The 19,410-nt window shown below is 54.6% G+C and overlaps 1 protein-coding gene across 8 annotated transcripts in view; it reads right to left on the bottom strand.

Moving 5' to 3' along the window:
- Positions 1-19,410, bottom strand: part of DNM2 (dynamin 2) — an 84,435-nt gene that overhangs the window by 24,556 nt on the left and 40,469 nt on the right. For 4 of the 8 annotated variants that reach the window (XM_059389026.1, XM_059389021.1, XM_059389018.1 and 1 more), the window contains exons 3-11: positions 18,267-18,416; positions 16,920-17,123; positions 14,464-14,562; positions 10,462-10,622; positions 7,089-7,231; positions 4,578-4,713; positions 3,263-3,330; positions 2,505-2,643; positions 88-174 (exon numbers count right to left, since the gene is read on the bottom strand). In XM_059389026.1, the coding sequence (XP_059245009.1) occupies positions 88-174; positions 2,505-2,643; positions 3,263-3,330; positions 4,578-4,713; positions 7,089-7,231; positions 10,462-10,622; positions 14,464-14,562; positions 16,920-17,123; positions 18,267-18,416 (1,187 nt within the window). Of the gene's footprint in view, positions 1-87; positions 175-1,154; positions 1,294-2,504; positions 2,644-3,262; positions 3,331-4,577; positions 4,714-7,088; positions 7,232-10,461; positions 10,623-14,463; positions 14,563-16,919; positions 17,124-18,266; positions 18,417-19,410 lie in introns of all 8 variants that reach the window. The other 4 variants (XM_059389020.1, XM_059389022.1, XM_059389024.1 and 1 more) reach the window with 1 other exon arrangement.

Below are 19,410 nucleotides of genomic sequence, written 5' to 3'. Positions count from 1 at the left end.
AGGCAACGTATGCTCAAGATTTAAGCACATATAAAAAGATGTACGCACACAAATTCTACCTGAAAAATCAAATGAAAAGTCAATTACCTGGTCCTTGGTTCTCCCCTCCCGTTCCCGGATGTAGGTAGTGACGATTCGCTCCGTCTCTTCTCGCAAGCGGGGGTAGGAGCTGAGCTGGGGGGCGGGGGGGGTAGAGTGGTGACATTGGCGGAGTCCTCGTGGCCCAGGAAACAACATGAACCACGCAGAGAACACCGGGGAAGGGAAGTGACCAGGCGTGGGCCTACCGAGTCCCCACCTCGCTCCTGGCTCACAGCTGCTCCAGCTGAGAGACAGGAAGGGGACGGTGGGGGAACGGTGTGCCAGACAGAATGACAGGGCGCCCACACACGAGCAGAGATGATTCTCGAGAATGGATACGAAGGTGGAAAGTGGCAAGAGAAAGTGGGTGGTGTGTGTCTGCTGCCCGACAGTGATGGCCACCCCCTCCGCCCAGCACAGGGTGAGAGCAAGGACACCGAGTCAAGTGTCAAGGCCAGCAGGCCCACGGGGCGGGAACTCTCGGCCAGCTCGTGAGTGAGCAGCGCCTGTTCTAGGATGATGGGGGCAGCATCTGGGCCATCTCCCTCAGCGGGACCCCCTTACAGAAAGCTCTTCTCTCATCATAACCTGAACCAAACGTACAGAGAAGCCCACCTTCCGAGGTTCGGGTTAAGTCCACGTGTCAGGGAAAACTGAGGAGTTGGTCAAAATCACTAGTGGAAAGCCTCTGAAATGCTCCGTGACACGCGAACACACACGTCTTTGCACTGATCGCGGTTCACGCTGGGTAACGGGATGGACACCCTCCTCCTCTAAGGTTCTCTAAGGCACTGCCCCTGGTCCTCACTGCCTGCTTGGGGACTGTCCCTGGCCACACCCCAAGCCTCTCCTCCCCCACAGAGCCCAAACTGGAAACGTGGAACACCCACGGGCCACAATGCCCCCCTCTCTCGTCTGCTAGGCAGAGCTGAGATGTCGCAACGCGACAGGTGGCCCATGGAAGGAGGTGCCCACTGAGGCAGAGTTCCCAGATGCGCAGGTGGAGACTAACACGGGGGTGGGGAGAGGAGATGTGGGACAAATGTGCAGGTGACAACAAAACCTTCGGTTACCTTCTCGGCACACTTTTTAATGACCGTGGCCAGCTCTGAGACCACGAGATCAACACACTTCAAACTTGGCTCTTTGAGCTTTACAATCTGTTTTTTCACAATGGCTTCAAAGGCCATGTCCGGGGTGAAGAGCCCCGTCCTGGGTCATGCGGAGGGCGGGGCGAGGTAGAAAGATACCCAGGGACAGCGCAGGCCACACACGCGGGATGGGAAACAGAAAGAGAAGAAAGGAGAGTCAGCTGGTTAGTGACATGCAGGTCGGAGCCTGTGCCCGCATTTGCCCCGGAAGCTACTTCAGATCAAGGAGGAGTCCTGGGACGGAGGGGAGGCTGGGGCCGGGGCGGGGCCAGGGGTCAGTGTCACGGTGCGGAAGGCGAAGGGAACGTGATGGCCTCGAATTTTCGCACCTGGAACAGTGGGCTCTACGGTGATAAACCCCACCCCACCTAGGTTTTTTTCTCTCTCTCTCCCTTTTCTAATCGAAGAAGCTTAAGAAGCAAATGTGGGCTTTTCCAGACCGAGACAGAAGGCTCAAGCAGTTTCCCTGCCTTGGGAGACCGACCCCAGAGTCTGGGGCCCCTGCGGACGTGCAAAAACAAACCGGCCACCGGCAAGCACTCCAGCAGTCTGGCCGAAGCGCACTGCCCTGGGAACCAGACCTGCGGGGGAGCCCAGCGTGACCCGCCGGGTGGAGACGGTGGCCTGTGAATACCAGCACATGGGGGCCGGGGACCTAGTGGCTGGGAGAACGTGCTGCCTGGAGGGACAGCTCCGTTCCTGGAGGGAGCCAGGGGCACTGGTGGAGCAGCAAGGAGCCGAGCTGGCTTTGCAGGGCCGGGCACCTGAGCACTCATTCTGCTGGTGGCACATTCGGGCCTTTCTTGGTGCCTTGTGGACAGAGAGGTGGCTGGCTCCAGGAAGGCCCAAGGGTGACAGGCACTCATCAAGAAGGAATGATGGCTTGGGGCGGGGGGGCAGGGTTCAGGGAGCTTGGCCTCCAACAGCTGACGCGGGATCCCTCTCTGCTTCCCAGAAGGCAGCAAAGCGACAGCCCAACGATACCCCCATGTCCATCAGACACATGCTAGGCTTGGTATCAGGGTCCCAGGGAGCCCTGCCCCCCAGTCGGGCCGGTTCTGGAGGCCTGGCGCACCCTCCCACCCCACAGACATCGCGCCCAGGCCAACACGCCCCCGCCCCAGGGAGAAGGCCACATTCTTGGAAACTGAGGCAACCTGGGGGGAAAGGGCACCAGCAGGGCAAAGGCTGGAGCAGCACTGGGAGCCTGATACCAAAGCCTCATACCCCACTTCCACAAGGCCAGGAGTCACCCTGCCGAGGGCCCAATACCTTACTGGTACACTGCCTAACTGTATTGATTAGCTCCTGGATAACCAGGTCGACACATTTCAGACAGGGCTCTTTCAGCTTGACGACCTGCTTTTTCACAATGGCCTCGAATGCCAAGTCCGGGGTGAAGAGCCCGGTCCTAAAACCATCCGTACCCGGGGGTGGGGGAGATAAGTCAGAGAGAAACAAAGCACGGTCAGCAATTTCATAGGCACAGGCCAGGTCCCCGAGAATGAGCCAAGGTCACGGCAAGTCTGGGGGTCAGATGCCAGCATCCACTGCCTGGAAACCCACAGGATGATCCGAGGACCCCAGGGCTGATTAAGACTGGACAACCAGGGTGACAACTTTTGTCAGATAATGGAGGGGACCCAGGAGCCTCACAGGGGACCCGTGATGGGGACGCATGCTGGGTTCCTGTAACCGTGACTCAGCTCTGGCTCCCCAAAACCCCCAAGGGTAAATCTCCAGTGAGCTTTCTCAGCTGGGCTCATGCCAACTGACTGGGCGGTTTAACCTACATTAAACCCAAGGGTGGCAAGCAGCCCTGTGGCCTACAACAGATCCACACAAGACAGCACACCCGCCCTTGAGTGCCCTTGGAGACCCACAGGGAGAGACTTAAAGCTACTGAAAACCACCCAGGAGCCCTCTCCAGGCCTCACACTCAGGGCACCTGGAGGGAGCGGCAACCAACTGGCTGGACAGTGGCGCCACAGAGGTGAAGGGAACACGGCAGCTCTCCCCTTAGAACTTGCCTGACTCCGTGGATGTTCTTAATGGCGTAGCTGATCTCGCGCCGTAAATCCTTCTCGTCAAACTCCATCTGAGAGCAGACAAATCACTCACATGCAAAGAGGTACCTGTGGCACCCCCATAACGGGTGCATATTTGGGGAAGGTATGTCCTGTGTGTGGCTGTTTTCACATGGCAGACTATTTCACCAGTCAAAATTTTTAAAAACATTAAAACCCAGTTTCAGCGAGGATGGTTTGAAATGAACACACTCTCTCTCTCTCTCAGAGGAAACGTGAACTCACTCTCTAAAGGAACATGAATTCACATGAACTTTTTTATGGGCTATTTGGCAGTACCAATCAAGAGCCTCCAAAAACACAGCTATACTTTCAGGCAGTTTTAAACGTTCTAGAAACCTACCTTGAGGAATTCATAAGAATTAGTTATGTTCATAGAACTATTCATAACTGCTAAAGAATGTGAAAACAACTTAAATAAGTCTAATAATGGGAGATTGGTTCAATGTATGATGGGACATGCATAAGATATTATCTTGCCGTTAACAACGCGTGAAATGTAAATGACTGGTTTGGAAAGATGGCCACCATATGAAAAAAGCAGGATGGATGAGCAGATGTGCTGTGTTTTGTGTAGGCCGGGGACTTACCCATTTGCACAGAAATAATCCAGAAAGGGCAAACAATGAGAAGTTAACAGGAGCTGTCTGCGGGTATTAGGGTTAGGGGTGCTTTTCATCCCTTTAAGCTTGTGGCCTTTGTTGAAAATAAATTTTACTGGTTTTTATAAAAAATGATGTATGTTCATGGTAAGAAGTGTAAAACTTCAAGCAAATTAACAAAAGAAAAATCTCAAAGCCCAGAAGGGACATTCTTATGAGTACTCTTGCAGATCTGTCTGTACAAAGACACCCACGGAGACATCACAGCCTTCACGAGGAAGGATGTTGTACATACTATCCTATATGCTATCCTATACGTGCTGGCTCCTTACCCTGCCTATTTTCCCCTTCACCATGATGAGGACACTTTCCCATGAGAACTGACCTACATGTTCTATGTACTTTTTGCAAAGACTGTGTATTGGATTTTGTCAGAGGGCCAAAATGGAACTTTCCTATGGGTCTGCCGGACACCTCTGAGCTGCCCGCTCAGGGAAGGAAGCCTGGAGGTGACACCTCCTCCCCGACCCCCCACCGCACTGCCACTGGCACCACTGCTGCCCACAGGAGGCAGATGCCGGGAGGCAGGAGTTCAAGACCCAGGGCATGGGAGGAGGCCCTGACCGGAGTCAGGAGGGCCCACGCGGCGGTGCTACCTTCACCAGCTCAAAGGGAAACCGCTCGTGGAAGATGCGATTGATTCGGGCGCCCCCGGAGAGCTCTAGTGTGTCCACTTGGTCTCCAGAGCCTTCGATCCTCTTTTCAAAGTCCACCCCAAACTGCTGGACCATCCTGCCATGAAAAAGAGAAGCCGACGTCAGAGGAGAAGGACCTGACAACAGCGCCAGAATCATGCTCCAAATCAAGCCGTGGCTTACATGCTCCCTTTCATTTTCTTAGCAGCGAAATGTATGCAGAGACCAGAACAAATCAATCATAGGATCGCCTACGGCGCGTAGTCACGACATGCCAGGCCCATTCTACAGCCCCGTTATGGCGATTCATTCACCGAATTGGGGGGTAGCGGTTCTTAGTCCCATTTTGCAGATAGTAAGAGTGAGGGGTGCGGTCACGGCTCAGCGACTTCTGCCCTGACCAGGCAGAACTGTGTGTGAAAAACGAGCTCCTCCACACAATTCTGGTGTCTTTGCCCCTCTGAGCCTCTGCATAGTGAGTTGATCTTAATGGTGGCCCCACATGGGGTCACAGTGAGGATTCCAGGAACTTCTGGATTTCATCAACTCCGAAAAATCACCGACCCTAAGGACTGCTAGTCTGCACCCCCAGAAGAAAGAAACAACGCAGCCAATTACGGTAATTCACCTCAAACTTTTGAATTCAGGGAAGTTAAAATGTTTTTTCTTTTTAAAAAGTGCTTAAGTAAGTGATGGAATATGTTACCACCACATGCACGCCCTTTGGAACCCAGCCCAGCCCTTAAAACAGTCCCCAGGTGTTGATGACTGGTACTGTGACCCTGTGAGCAGCCGAGAACTAAAGTATTCGTTAGCGTTTGGTTTTCTGTAGCATTTCTACTCGTTTCCCCAGCCTCTTGCACTGCCTGCCTTAGTCATTTCTGTACCTCCGCCGCCCCCAAATTCTTGATGTCAAGCTCTGCGTGCAGTCCGCCCCGAAGGGGAGCTGCTGCCGTCAAGGGACCAGCCCCCACTGGGCCAGCGGCGTGGAGCACAGCTTGCTAGCGAAGAGACGTCCAGCTCTCATGGGCGAACACTGCCGATGCTCGCAAGATGCCAGGCGGCCAGGCTTGGCGCCAGTGAATGGGGTTCTCCCGGAACACCCGGTGGGAGGGCAGGGATGGGGTGTCTCATACCCCAAGAAACTCTGCCCGCAAGAAGTAAACGGTGTTAAGCTTGAGCATAAAAGCATTCTCACCCCTGAACCCTCCAGCATGCTGAGTGGAGGGGTCGGGGGAGGAGGACACCAGGGTTATGACAGCTACCGCGGGTCACGGGTGGTGTCCCTCTGCTGTGACCTGCGGACGAACCACATGTGTGGCACCATTTGCCTTATGAACTGCCAGTGAGTTTCTGGATCCTACTCGAGCCCAGCACCCGGGATTCCTGGCAGCCAAGAAACTGGGAGTAGAGGGGTGCCTGGGTGGCTCAGTGGGTTAATCCTCTGCCTTGGGCTTGGGTTGTGATTCCAGGGTCCTGGGATCAAGCCCCACATCCGGCTCTCTGCTCAGCAGGGAGCCTGCTTCCCTTCCTCTCTCTCTGCCTACTTGTGATATCTGTCAAATAAATAAATAAAATCTTTTTTTAAAAAAAAGAAACAAACAAACAAACAAACAAACAAACTGGGAGTCTAGAGGCAAGAGAAGCAGAGAGAGAGATTAAGAGAGAGAGAGAGATTCTGGGATTGTCGGGCACATGTACTCCCCCTCCTCACAGCAGCGCGGCTGTGGAGTCCTCCACAGCTCTGAGCTGAGACAGCCAGTACCCACCCAGGATCAGGGTGAGAATTCCAGGAGAAAGAGCAGAAAGAGCTGACACACGGCCAAGGCCCCACCCTGGTCGCCCATGTCTATCCTCCCCACAGCCACCAGAAGGCACCTAGGATACCTGAGTCAAACCATCCCTCCACGGCTCCCACCTTACTCAGAGGAAAAGCAATTCCTCCCCATGGCCTACTAAGACCCGAATGCTCTGCCTGTCTCCTCCCCTCCTCCACTCTGCCCCTCACTCTGTTCTGTCATACAGCCTCCTCCAGCACTGCAGGGCACAGTCCTGCCTCAGGGCCTTTGCAGTGGCCAAGCCCCCATCCCTGACCTCTTCGGATCTTTGCCTGACTATCACTGTCTCAGGGCAGGCTTCTTGACCACTCTGTTTAAATGGCACCCCCAGGCTCATCCTGGCACCCTAGCCCCTTCCCCATGTTAATATCTCACCATGTAACGCAATCCACATTTTCTTATTTGCTTATTTTCTGTCCCATCGCTCCGCCCTCCCCTTTCTAAGCACCTGGGGCAGGCATGGCTGTCTGCCCCGTTCACTGGGGCGACCCGAGTGCTTCCACAAACGTTACGCTAAGTGAACAAATGAACGAATGAGGATGGACACACAGCCTGGACCTGGGACCCTGTGGCCGGGTGGAGGCCCCCCACAAGCCAGGCTGGGGGGCTGGGAGGTTGGGAGGGAGACACGTACTGCAGCAAGGCTTTGGTTTTGCGTGTGGGGTCGTCGGGCCTGAAGTTCTTGTACTCCTCCACCTCCTTCTCCAGGGACAGCAGCTGGCTCTGCAGCTTGCTCCGCAGGGCTGGCAGTGACTCCCGGATGTGGTTGGTCAGTTGCTGGGGGAGGGAGAGAGGTCAGAGGTCAAAGGTCACAGGTCAGCACAGGCGGGATGCCAGGGAGGCTCTGGCCTGCTGCACCTGCTGAGGGCCGATGCCGAGAGGGCCCCTGAGCGCAGCACGCCCCCCAGCCTCGGGAGGAAGCAAGGGAACTATCTGGCTGTAGTCACACTAGCATGTGGGACAGGTGGGGTGGCACGTGCTGCTGCGAACGGCCCACGGGGCTGCTGCAGGGCAGCCTACCAGGGTGTCCGCACCGCAGGGTCCACATGACACATGGGCCAACCCACGGCAGCCTCGCCCAAGTGCTCCGGTGAGAGGCCCAGGAGGCCAGCGAATGACCCACGCACTGAAGGACCGGCCGGTGGGGGACGGTCCGCGTGGGCCACAGAGCAACAGGCAGATGGAGAGACGCGGGGCTGGGTGCGAACAGCTCCCTGGCAAAAGGAACGTGCAGAGCATGTGCTCCCTTCTGTGAAAGAGGGAGAACGTAAGAATGTATTTTTAGTTGCCTGAACAGAGGGAAGGAAGCTCCACAGGAAACAAATGCGGAAGAAAGGCGGAGTGGGGCGGGCGGGCAGGGGGCCTCTCACTGTGCCCCCTTCTCCTCTCATCTGCTTCAGAATCATGTGGATTTTTTTTTTTAAAGATTTTATTTATTGGGGCACCTGGGTGGTTCAGTAGATTAAAGCCTCTGCCTTCAGGTCAGGTCATGGTCTCAGGGTCCTGGGATCGAGCCCCATATCGGGCTCTCTGCTCAGCAGGGAGCCTGCTTCCCTCTCTCTCTCTCTGCCTGCCTCTCTGCCTACCTCTCTGCCTCCTTGTGACCTCTCTCTGTCAAAATAAATAATAAAATTTTTTAAAAATATATTTTATTTTCTTATTTGACAGAGAAAGGAGGCAGAGAGGGAGGCAGGTGAGGGGAAGTAGGCTCCCTGCTGAGCGGAGAGCCCGATGCGGGGCTCAGTCCCAGGACCCTGGGATCATGACCTGAGCCGAAGGCAGCGGCTTAACCCACTGAGCCACCCAGGTGCCTCTCGTGGATTTGTTAATTGCTCACAAATTGTAAGAGGAAGCAAGGCTACAGGAAAGGTTAGAGAGAATACCTCAGGATGGAGGGAGAGAGAAAAACACGAGAGAGAACAGAGAACATCCCACTGTTACGGCAGGGAAAGAAGGGAAGGCAAGGGAAAGTGGGGGCGGGGGGGGGGGGGGGGGGGGGGGGGAGTGAGGCGGGGGATACAGGCACAGTGGCTTCTCGGCCCGAGTGTCACTAGAGGGCAGCCGGTTAGTGGTGACCGGCCAGCACTGGGGAAAGGACCCACCACCAGATGGGAGGAAATGGGAGATTCACTATACTTGGGCTGCATGACTTGATATTTTACTATACTAGAGAGAAAGAGAGACCGAGAGGGCGAGAGGGAGGCAGGGAACAGAACAAAAGCCATAAAAGCAGCTATTGCCCTACAAGTGAAAAGCGCCCGCTGCCAGCTCTCCTACGAGAGACAGGGACATCCTAGCATCCATCAAGCTAGGAAGGAGGTGCGAGGGAGCCTCACCCTCCAGCTCACCACACTGTGCTTATGAATCTGACGGCTCCACTGAGGGCCTCTGTGGCCAGGACCCTGCCCCAGCGGCTGCCCCCAGACCCCTCCGTGGGAGCTGCAGGCCTTTAGGGGGCACTGAGGCTACACGCGATGCAGACTGCGCCCCCCCACCCCGTGTCCGACAGCATCCTAGAGCCCGAGAGCAGCGGCTCATGGAGAAGTGTGGGCAGCGGCGGGGGGGCAGGCACAGCTCCAGGAAGTGCCATGAGGCCAGCCAGGCCCCGCCTGAGCGCCAGCCCTCAGAGGCGGCCCCCGCCACCTGCGGGGTAGTTTTACTTCCCTTCCTCTCCCTCTGCCCCTCCACCCAGGCCACCCGCTTCCTCCCACTGGACACATCCCGTCTCTCCCCTCAGCTGCCCTCTCCGCCTTCTGCTCTGCATTGGCTCTTCCCGGCCCTCGTCGCTCCCTCACCCTTGATTGTGCCTTGACCTGGGGACTTGCTCCCAGTCTGTGCCCCCCCGTTAGAAATATGCCTTCCCTGAGGACACGGTCCCGGCTCTGGCGTTGCTGCTGTGCCCCCGCAGCCTGGCCGCAGGGACGGCCCTCACTGTGGCTCCGAGTCCCTCCCCGCTTCCGGGAAGCTGCCATCAACTACCCAGAGGGCACATCTCACAACCCTGGATGGACAAACCAGGCCCGACCCGAAGGACAGGCCCGGCCCGGTACCGCGAGCCTGCACCAGCCCCCATCAGGGACTCTCCTCTCCAGACAGAGCCACACGCGAGCAGTCCGACGGTGGTCACGTTAACAGCCACCTGCGTGCACCAGGAGGATGAGAAACCATCTCGGCCGCGCTCCAGAGAGAAGCTGGCGGGACAGCTTGCAGCCCATGTGTCCAGAGACAATGACGCAACCACGAGAAAGAACGAGGAAGGGCGCTTCTCGGCCCGGGCCGCGCTCCAGGAGATAACGCTGAGCAGAAAAACCCAAAAGTGGGGCAGGACGGAGGGGTGGGGAGGCATCCACAACTACATCCTTTATGGTACAAAAGAGAGAACTAGGATTCTCAGAAGACCTTTTTGCGTCTATGGACAGAGACACGCAGGCAGAGTTGACAGCAGGCCCTGTGGGTGAGAGGGACGGGGCAGGCGGGGCGCCTCACGGCACGCTCACTGTTTCCAAACAGTGAGCGTACAGAATTTATTTCCTGTACAGAAGAGCGGGAGGAAAACAGCACTATAGCGGGGCAGCGTACGTATGGGGCACGGACACCACAGCCCCAGGGGGCCAGCTGACGCCTGGGGGACGGGGGCTCGGACAGCTCAGCCGGGCCACCCCGTCAGAGGTGGGGCTGGGCTTCAGACCCGCGGAACTCAGGCCCCACAGTCCCCCCGCTGAGGTCCTGTCCAGCGCTCCCAGCCACCCTGCCTTGGTGCAAGCCAGGTCGCTGTCACCCAGGTCACCCGGGCCAACTTCTGGGTACGGTGATTAGATAATTCCAAATATTTAATTATAGTGAAAATAAAATCAACAATAGTAGCGGTGGCGAGAATAGCGCTGTCAGTGACTCACGGAACACCCACCCCTCGCCAGGCCCCGAATCGAATGTGGTTGGAACCCGTGTTGCTGCAGACCAAGGCCAGCAGCATGGCGGACCGCCGCAGCACGAAACCCCGGCCATACCTGGTTCAGGGTCTTCTGCAGGTGCGGGGTGCCCATGCGGTCAGCCATGTGCCGGTAGGCCGGGTGGGAGAGGAAGAACTTCCTCTCGGCCGCCAGCGCCGCACGGATGTCCTTCTTGCCCTCGATGTCCTTCTGGCTGCGGTTCACCACACCGATGTAGCCTGCGGGGAGAGCGGGTCAGGGCAGGGGCAGTGCCAGGCGGGCCAAAGGGCCTGGATGCCCACCGTGGACCAGGCACGCAGCTGAGCCCAGTGCAGGCAGACACGGCCGCTGTCCCACAGGTCACTCACAGACGAGGTCCCCGGCCAGACCCGTTCCTCAGAAACGCGGAGAACACGAACACACAGAGCGGTCTGGAAAAGCGACAGAAGTGTCTGGAGGAAAGAGGGGTGATGCCCAACCTCGTATGAGGCAGGGAGAAAGGAAGGCTCTGGCGAAGATGAAACCCCCAAACTGAGCTTTAGAGACAAGAATGAAAACCACCTCAAAAAAGAAGGGCGGTGGGCGCCTGGGTGGCTCAGTGGGTTAAGCCTCTGCCCTTAGGTCATGATCTTGAGGTCCTGGGATCGAGCCCCACATCGGGCTCTCTGCTCAGCAAGGAGTCTGTTTCCCCCCTCTCTCTGCCTGCTGCTGCCTACCTGTGATCTCTCTCTCTGTCAAATAAATAAATAAAATCTTAAAAAAAAAAAAAAAAAGGGCGAGAGGGACCAGCTCATCTTGCCAGTTATTAAAACCTGTTAACCTGTTCCACAGCTGTTACATTTGTCGAGCTTGGATATATCGGGCATGGATGTCTAGAGAAATGAATGGCACAGAACAGAAAAAAGTCTAAAACCACACATGATGGCAGGTGGGAATAGATGGTTAATGCTTCTAAGCCAACAGGAGGGAAGCTCGTTAGAGATGATCGTATGTGGGTTAAAATTTTCTGACTCAGATACAAGAAAATGGTAGCCGTGACTGACTATATGAGAAATGGGGCTTGTGGGAGAGGTGAGCTACTTTCTCCTTCACTGACTGGCCTTCCGAACCATTCTGGAATTCTTTAATCATAGAAAACAGGATTTAAGATAAAAATGCTAATGTGAAGAAAATATCTGCTCTCTTAGGACATGAAGCAACTGGAAGGGTAGAGAACAGGAATGGTGTTCAAAAAGCCAGAACAGGGCTGTCTGGGTGGCTCAGTAGGCTGAGCCACCCAGGTCTGACTCTTGATCTCAGCTCGGGTCTTGATCTCAGGGTCGTGGGTTCGAGCCCCACGCTGGGCTCTGCAAAAAAAAAAAAAAAAAGCCAGAATAGTACTGGGTTCCCAGGTATGGACACAGGGCACCAAATAGTATGGGTGTGTGTGCTTCATGGGGGGAGGGTGTCATGGGACATCGAGAACTCAGCCAAGAGCCTGACCCACCCACAGTAGGTGCCCAGTAAACAGACGTGGTGCCTATTTTCATCCAGGCTAACATAATGAAGAGGTGGACTGGGGAGAGGTGGCCAAACGCCCTCAGGGATGCGTGCAGACAGACATACCCCACTCTCAGTGGGGGGCGTCCCAGGTTTCCCTTGGGGAGAGGGGAGTGGTGCCTGCCTACCATGTATCCCGACAAGTCTTGTGCAAGACCGGTTACCTTTCATCCTCTCCATCTTTGCCATTATGTCCATTTTACAGATGAGGGGACGTGACCATGGGGAGGTCACAGAGGAGAACCATATGGGAACCCAGACCGGTGAGAAGCCCAAACTCACTACCATCCACACAAGAGTAAGCAGGAGGGAACAGCAGAGAGCAGAGCCAGTGGTCTGGCTGGGATTCTGGTTCGTAAAAGCATAGGAGTTCTGAGTCTTTTGTAAGCCAAGAAGAAGGACGCAGCTGGTGAGATTCTAAAAGCCACAGGACGGGAGCAGAACACCGAGGGCACAAGTCAGTAGCCGGCAGACAGGTCGGGGAGAGGAAGCACTGACTTTCTTGGAAACAGACAGGAAGGCAGAGGAGGGCAGACACAGAAGCAGTGGGGCGGGGAGGAAGGAAGCCGAGGAGGTCTGTGTCATCATCCAGCCACCTGTCACCGATGCTGAGCCCAGGTAGCATCCCTCGGGACTAGGATTTAGGCCCAATACACGTGGGAAGAGCATGGGGTTAGGGTGGCTGGTAGAGCGGACAGGGACATGCGGGGTCCGCTTCCCCGTTTGGCACCAACCCTTCCTTCCTAAACCTCTGACACAGACCCTGACCCTGGCAGCCACCTCTCCTTTCTCAATGTCTCAGCATGGCTTGGGGAAGGTGGAAACCAAGGTCCGGATGTTGTCCCCATGCCGATCCCACACACGGAGGAGCGAATCCCTAGGGGCTAAAGAAAAGATCTCAATGGTGCTGGCAACACCAGCGCACAGAGGGTGCTGACAGCTGACAGCAGATCGCCTGAGGCAAGGAATGGGGCAGGAAAGGGAACCAATTAATAAAATGGCTTAAAAAAATTTTAAAAACGGGTGACTGGGTGGCTCCGTGGGTTAAAGCCTCTGCCTTCAGCTCAAGTCATGACCCAGGATCCTGGGATCGAGCCCCGCATTGGGCTCTCTGCTCAGCAGGAAGCCTACTTCCTCTTCTCTCTCTCTCTCTGCCTTTCTGCCTACTTGTGTCAAATAAATAAATAAAATCTTTAAAAAAAAAAAAGGCATTAAAAAGAAAAAAAGACCATAGAGCAGTGCCTCGTACATCACAGATAACAAGTATCTGCTCTTCTAATTTTTTGAAAAGAAAATATTTAGGCTACTCCTGTGAGAAGATCTAAACCTGAACTTTATCAGGTTCTCCGTCTAGATTTCATTGCCAATTTTTGGGAATAATCGGCCCAATCCCAAATTGGGACATGATCTGGTTTCTTCCACCAAAAAATGATATGGGAGAAAAAAGGGGCTGGTGAGGGAGCTGTTGAGCCAGAAACTTAGGCATTTATTTGTAAAATGATAGGAAGCCAAGGATTTGCTTTGTGATCCCCCAGGGAGCAAATAAGGGGAGGGCATTTGGGCATTGGAGATGAGCTGTGTGTTGATAACCACTAAGGCTGGGTCTTATGGGTCTTCTATGGGGCTCCTCATACTTCTCTACTCTCAAGAATGTTTTTTAAATGTTCACGATAGAAAGTAAGCATGACCGTTAATAAAAATTATGAATCCTAGGGCGCCTGGGTGGCTCAGGTGTTAAGCATCCCACTCTTGACTTTGGCTCAGATCATGACCTCAGGGACATGAGATCGAGCCTCACATTGGGCTCCCGCTCGGCGGGGAGTCTACTTGGGATTTTCTCTCTTTCTCTCCCTCTGCCCCTCCTACTCACATACTTTCTCTCTCACTAAAATAAGTAAGTAAAATCTTGGGGAAAAAAAAAAGAAAAATTATGAATCCTGGGGCACGTGGGTGGTACAGTCAGTTAAGCATCCAAACCTGGTGTCAACTCAGGTGACGATCTCGGGGTCATGCGATCCAGCTGTGCGTTGGGCTCCAACCGCAAAGCAGAGTCTGCTCTGCTCCCTCTGCCCACCACCCCTCCTCTTGCAAATAAATAAATAAATTGAAACAAAGAAAGGAAGGGAGAGGGGGAAGAAGGAAGGAAAGAGGCAGGGAAGGAAGGAAGGAAGGAAGCAGTCAATTAATTAATTATGCATCCTGGGGAATGTTTTCAGAGGAGAGCCCTGAAGTATAAACTGGCTGGAGAGGCTGTGCTAGGGATGACTGTGGTGTCCTTTCTCTGTAGGCCTGTTTATGTCCCCGAAAGCGAGCAGGTGTTAACTGTGTAACTGGGAAGTCAATGTGTACAAATCAGAAGAAAAAGATATATAGGAAACAGTAGTTACTCCCTGCACCTGGGAAACAGGCAGCAGTGGGTGCTTATGTGTGTATATTTCCTGGCATTGGTCCAGGTTTCAGTAATGATAAGGACAAAAACATTATCATCTGAACCTCCTCCCTGCCACTGCACCCCGCCCCCAGCTCTGCACCCAAGCCCACCTCTTCTCAAGGGGAGCAGCTTGTTCTCCAGGACGTCCCTAGCGTCAGTGCCTTCGTCCATCAGATCGAGCTTTGTGATGACGCCAATGGTCCGCAGGCCTGAAAGAGCCCAGAGGTCAGAGGATGCCGTGAGGGAGGAGCTTGGTCTGGCAGCTTTGGGCGGGGCTCCCCACTTCCAGGTGTGGGACCTGGGACAAGCCATAACATCACCTGCCTGGACCCTAGTTTCCCTCATGTCAAGTGAAGACAACAGCCACACCAGTCTCAGAGGGCTCTTCATGAAGACACACTGGCTTGTGACAGACACGCCATCAGTAAATACTGGCCACCATCATTGTCATTCCTGTGACCTGCTGACAGTGTCTCGCTGCCACAGTGTCGGGGGAGACCTTGTGGAAACTCAAAATCCCGGCTCAGTCTCCATGCTGCGCTGAGTTAGCTGCAGAGTCCCAACATCATACACAAACCCACGGCGACGGTTTCTAGGGTTACCCTGCACCTGAGTGGCCAAAATTCCACTCTGGAAACCACCTCATCGGAATCCTCCTATCCCCAGGCCCACTCGCAAATCAAGGGAAACCCTCTAAGCAAAGCTGCTCACCTACAGATCAGTGGCCCCCGGCAGGACTACGGATCACCTCTGCGATGGCGCCCATGCATGTGTGGGTGTGTGCGTATGTGTGAACCACATGAAGCCCAGGGAGGTCCTCAGAGGACGCGAAGGGGGCACCCTGGCACCCTGCCTGTTCACACTCAGCCATGAGCCTGTGAGCTGCCATCACCTTTCTGGACAACGGAGGGGCCACAGCTGTGAACACCCACAAAGCTTGTGCCAGGCGGGGAGGGGAGGGCAGAGTGAGGGAGGATATGGTACCGCAGAGGGGTCTGGGGGCCCGGACTCTATTGGAAATGCTGGATTTCACTGGAGCGTTATTTCCAAAAGACCAGAAACAATCCACATGTTCAAGAACAAAGAATAGTCAACAATGGGCAGTTTGGTGGGTGCTGTGTACATGCATCCCACTGGTAACAAGGAAACATGCACACACAGCACAGAAAAATAAGGAAAGGTCATTTTGGGGGTAATAATTATGAACACTTCCAGAGACAGAAAAGCTAACATCAAGTTCACAAGTGTAAGTGAACCCACGCCCATTCCCTCAACACCCGATCAAGCCTCTGTGGCATCTCTGTCACAATCAGACTCTATCCCATGGGACTGGATGGGGGGGGTGGGCACAGGGAGGCTGTGGGGGGGCGCCAGGTAGAGGTAGCCTCTCCTAGGAGAGGGGTGACCTGGGGACACAGTGTCCCCTTCGCTGGACAAAGATACTCAGAACACAGTCCTCAACTCTGAAAAGCTTGCAGTCCACAGTGCAAAAGGGCCGTCAGTTCCTACCCCTCCCCGAGCCGTCCTCGAGCCAGACCAGAACCGGAAACCAGGGAGCAAAGTGCCAGAGCCTGTCTTGCCCCATCTCCTCCCTGGTCCCCGACTCCCTCCAAACCACTATGGAATCAGGCAATCAGAGGGCATTTCACAAACCACATTTCAGTGCGTGTCCCCCTCCACAACCACCAACACATGCAGGACACACCCGGGTCCCCACAGCAGCCACCAAGGCCCCTGGGATAGTCCCACCCCCCACGTCACCTCCTCTGCCCCAGTCACAATGGACTCCTTGCCATCTCCTGGGCACCCCAGGCTCAATCAAGCCCAGCCTATTTAGCATCACTGGCCATTTCCCTGGATTTTGCCTCTCTTCATCATTTGCCGTTCTGGTCTTGCCTGAAACCTCACATCTTCAGAGACCTCTGACCCCCACCTCCTCCTACCCTAGTCACTCTCTCAAAAGGTTAGATTTTCCTCCAGTGCTTGCTTTTGGCTGAAACTGCCCCACCTGCTTATTTTCTTATGGTTTTCTCTCTCCCTCCCTGGAACATCAACTCACCAGGGCAGGGGCCCCTTGTCAACTTTGTCCCCTACAGGGTCCCCAAGGCCAAAACAGAGGCTGGCATATAACAGGTACTTAACTGACATGTACTTAATCAATGGCCTAAGGAAAAGTTTGACCCGGAATGCCCCGAGCCAGAGACGCCACAGTCCACACTGAGCCCTATTGCCCCATCGGACTTCATGAACTCATCCCCCTTTTACCTTCTCTGCCTGGCCCCTAAGCATTACAGGGACCTCCCCAGTCCTCTGAGGAGCTCTACAGGCTAGGACTGCTGTTGCCATTCTGACAGAAGGGGACCAAGATGCCCAGCTGCCACACAACAGCCTCTTGGGCAGTCCATTGGCCCTGCTGGTCCCCAAAGGAGAGGCTGTATCCCAGGAGGGCCTATTCCTAGGGGTCATAGGCCAAAGGCCGAGTGACCTAGAAACAAGGATGCTGGGCAAGCTGCCATGCTCCCAGGCCCTCGGAAGGGGAACGCCTACTGTGGGGCTCAGTAGTTACCTTGTGGGTCGACCTCCTTGGCCAGCTTGAGGGCGTCCGAGTTGGCCAGGTCCATGTTGGCAGGGGTGACAGCGAGGATGAGGCTGCTTTCCCGGCTGATGAACTGTAGGATCATGTCCTTGATCTGGTACTCGATATCTGGGGGCTGGTCCCCCACAGGCACCTTGGTGATACCCGGGAGGTCAATGAGGGTCAGGTTCAACACTGAGAGGAAACCAGAGGGAAAAGTCATCAGACACAGAGGAGGGGAGGCAGGCAAGGCCCCACGGCCCCACAGCTATCCAGCCTGCTTCCCTAAGTGCTGGGGGGTCAGGCTGCAGGAGTCCTCCTGCCCTCCAACCAGATCACTCCTTTTGATCCAGTAGCTCCTCTTCAAGTCCCCCTCCTACAGGCAGCCTCCCTCTAGTGCAGCGATATAGTTCTAAATCGGGACGTTTGACTAGCAGCCTGGAATCGCTCTCTGTGATTAAATAAATTTTGGCCCATCGATGCAGTTGTGACCAAAGGCTGCTGCTTGCCAGTGTTTACCATAAAAAACAAAAGGATGCTCTGATAAGAGACACACTGAGATGTATTCCTGCCAAGAAATAGCATTTTATATTATGCTACAATCTGAGTAAAAGTGTGAAACACACATGCATGAAACACACATGCAAACAGGATCGTAACTACTGACTCAGCCGTTAGAATACAAGATACATTCATAATCCTGAAGGCTCCAGGGTAGGTTTTTGCTCAATACCCTTTCATAATTTTTGAATTTCTGTGCTGTGCAGAGGCATCATCTATTCAGAAATATGTCGATTTAAAAACTCATGGCCAAGAACTCAGGCTGAGGAGTTCCGAGTCTGCTGGAATATTCTCCGAATGCCATCTCAGTTAGCAATCTATGCCCTGGGGCCACAAGTCGTACTTGGTGGCAAGCTGCTCTAGGTCACTGATGGGAGTTTTAAAATCAGAATATTGTGCAGAGAAGACTGGCTTTCCGGCTCCTCTGCAAGGCCCAGAAGACCTGGTTACCCTGGGCTGGTCTCCTTATGTGGCCCAGGACCTGGGAGCCACACAGCAGCCACCCCTTTCCACAGGGGCGTACAGCTATGAAATGCCCCAGTCCCCACCAAGCCTGACAGTCTTCCCAGCATGCTGTGTTTCCTGAGAGCTGAGACTGATTCCTCAGCACCATGTTCCTATTAAAAAATGGGAAGCCCGAGACCAAGAGGGCTATGTGCGTGAAGAATGGAAGGGGTCCTATTTCTTGTGAGAGCACAGCCGACCCCACCCACAAGCGGCACAGAGTCGGCTCCCCTCCATCGCGACACCCAAACGGTCTGCGCCGGTGCTGCCTACCATGGGGCGAGTAGACCCGCAGGTTGATGGGCACTGGGGAGATGCCTTTGTTGGTCCCCGTGACCCTGTCGGTCTCCGCTTCGATCTCCTGCCGGACTTCATCAAAGTCTGTAAACTTTTTGGACTTACAGTGCAAAAACTCAGCATATTCTGAAAAAGGAAGAAAGATGCTTGAAATGAGAAAGAGAAGCCATCTCACTCGCGGGCAGGGAGCTGATGGCCTTCTGGGACAGGTGCCTTGTCAAGCAGAGAAAGTGAAGGGTCAGTCATAGAGGCTCCAGGAATTTGGGGAGCAACAGATTTATTCTCAGAGACAGAGATCTGCAGGCACACCCCGTCAGCCGGGCCTCCTCCCAGACCCCAGGGGATTCCTCAAGGAACAAAAACCAGCAAAGACCCTGTCCCCAGGGAGGGAACAGAAACTCTCGTGAGGTATTTTGTGAAACAACACGTCAGGACGCGCTATGAGGAAAACAAAACAAAAAACCAAGGAGTGGGTGTAACCAGCAGTTGTCACTTTCGGACGAACAGGACATTAGGGGAAATACGGGCACGTGTCACTGGACAGCAGGTGGGGTACGCATGAGGAAGCTGCCTCATTGGTGGTCTCCGTTGAGACCAAGTCTGGAATCGTGAGGCGGAAACTCCCTCGCTGTGGGTCAAAGGAGACGCAGGCCACTGTCCCAGTGGGATCCTGGGCTGCTGGCACTGTCCAGCTCACCAAGATGCCAGACGCATGTCCCTGAGACCCATCTGTCCCTCCTCCCCAAGCACCTGCACGGTGTGGGGAACAGGGAGCCACCAAAGCCCATCTCACTGTCTCTCTTCCCCTCCTGGCCATTGGCAGGGCCCCCCACCTAGACATGAGGCCCTCAGAAGAAGAGCTTCTGGGCAAAGGAGGCCTTTCCATGCCTTCTGAGCCGAGTGACCCCGACAACTAGGACTTGGGCCCCTCAGCTCTGGGGTAGAGCAAGAACAGAACATGTTTGTCCTCAGATGTAGGGACAGAGCCTACTGGTACTTGCTGTATAATTCTTCAACTTTCCCGTATGTTCCCATTTTTGCGGTCATTGTTGGGGAGGGTTACCCCGTAGGCTCAGAGACCACAGCTCTGCGGTAATGATTTAAAAAAAAAAAAAAGACG

The sequence above is a fragment of the Mustela nigripes genome, chromosome 2 (assembly GCF_022355385.1).
Source record: "Mustela nigripes isolate SB6536 chromosome 2, MUSNIG.SB6536, whole genome shotgun sequence".
Lineage (NCBI taxonomy): Eukaryota > Metazoa > Chordata > Mammalia > Carnivora > Mustelidae > Mustela > Mustela nigripes.
Note: the sequence above shows the minus strand (reverse complement) of the source record. Positions and strands in the feature narration are given on the sequence as shown.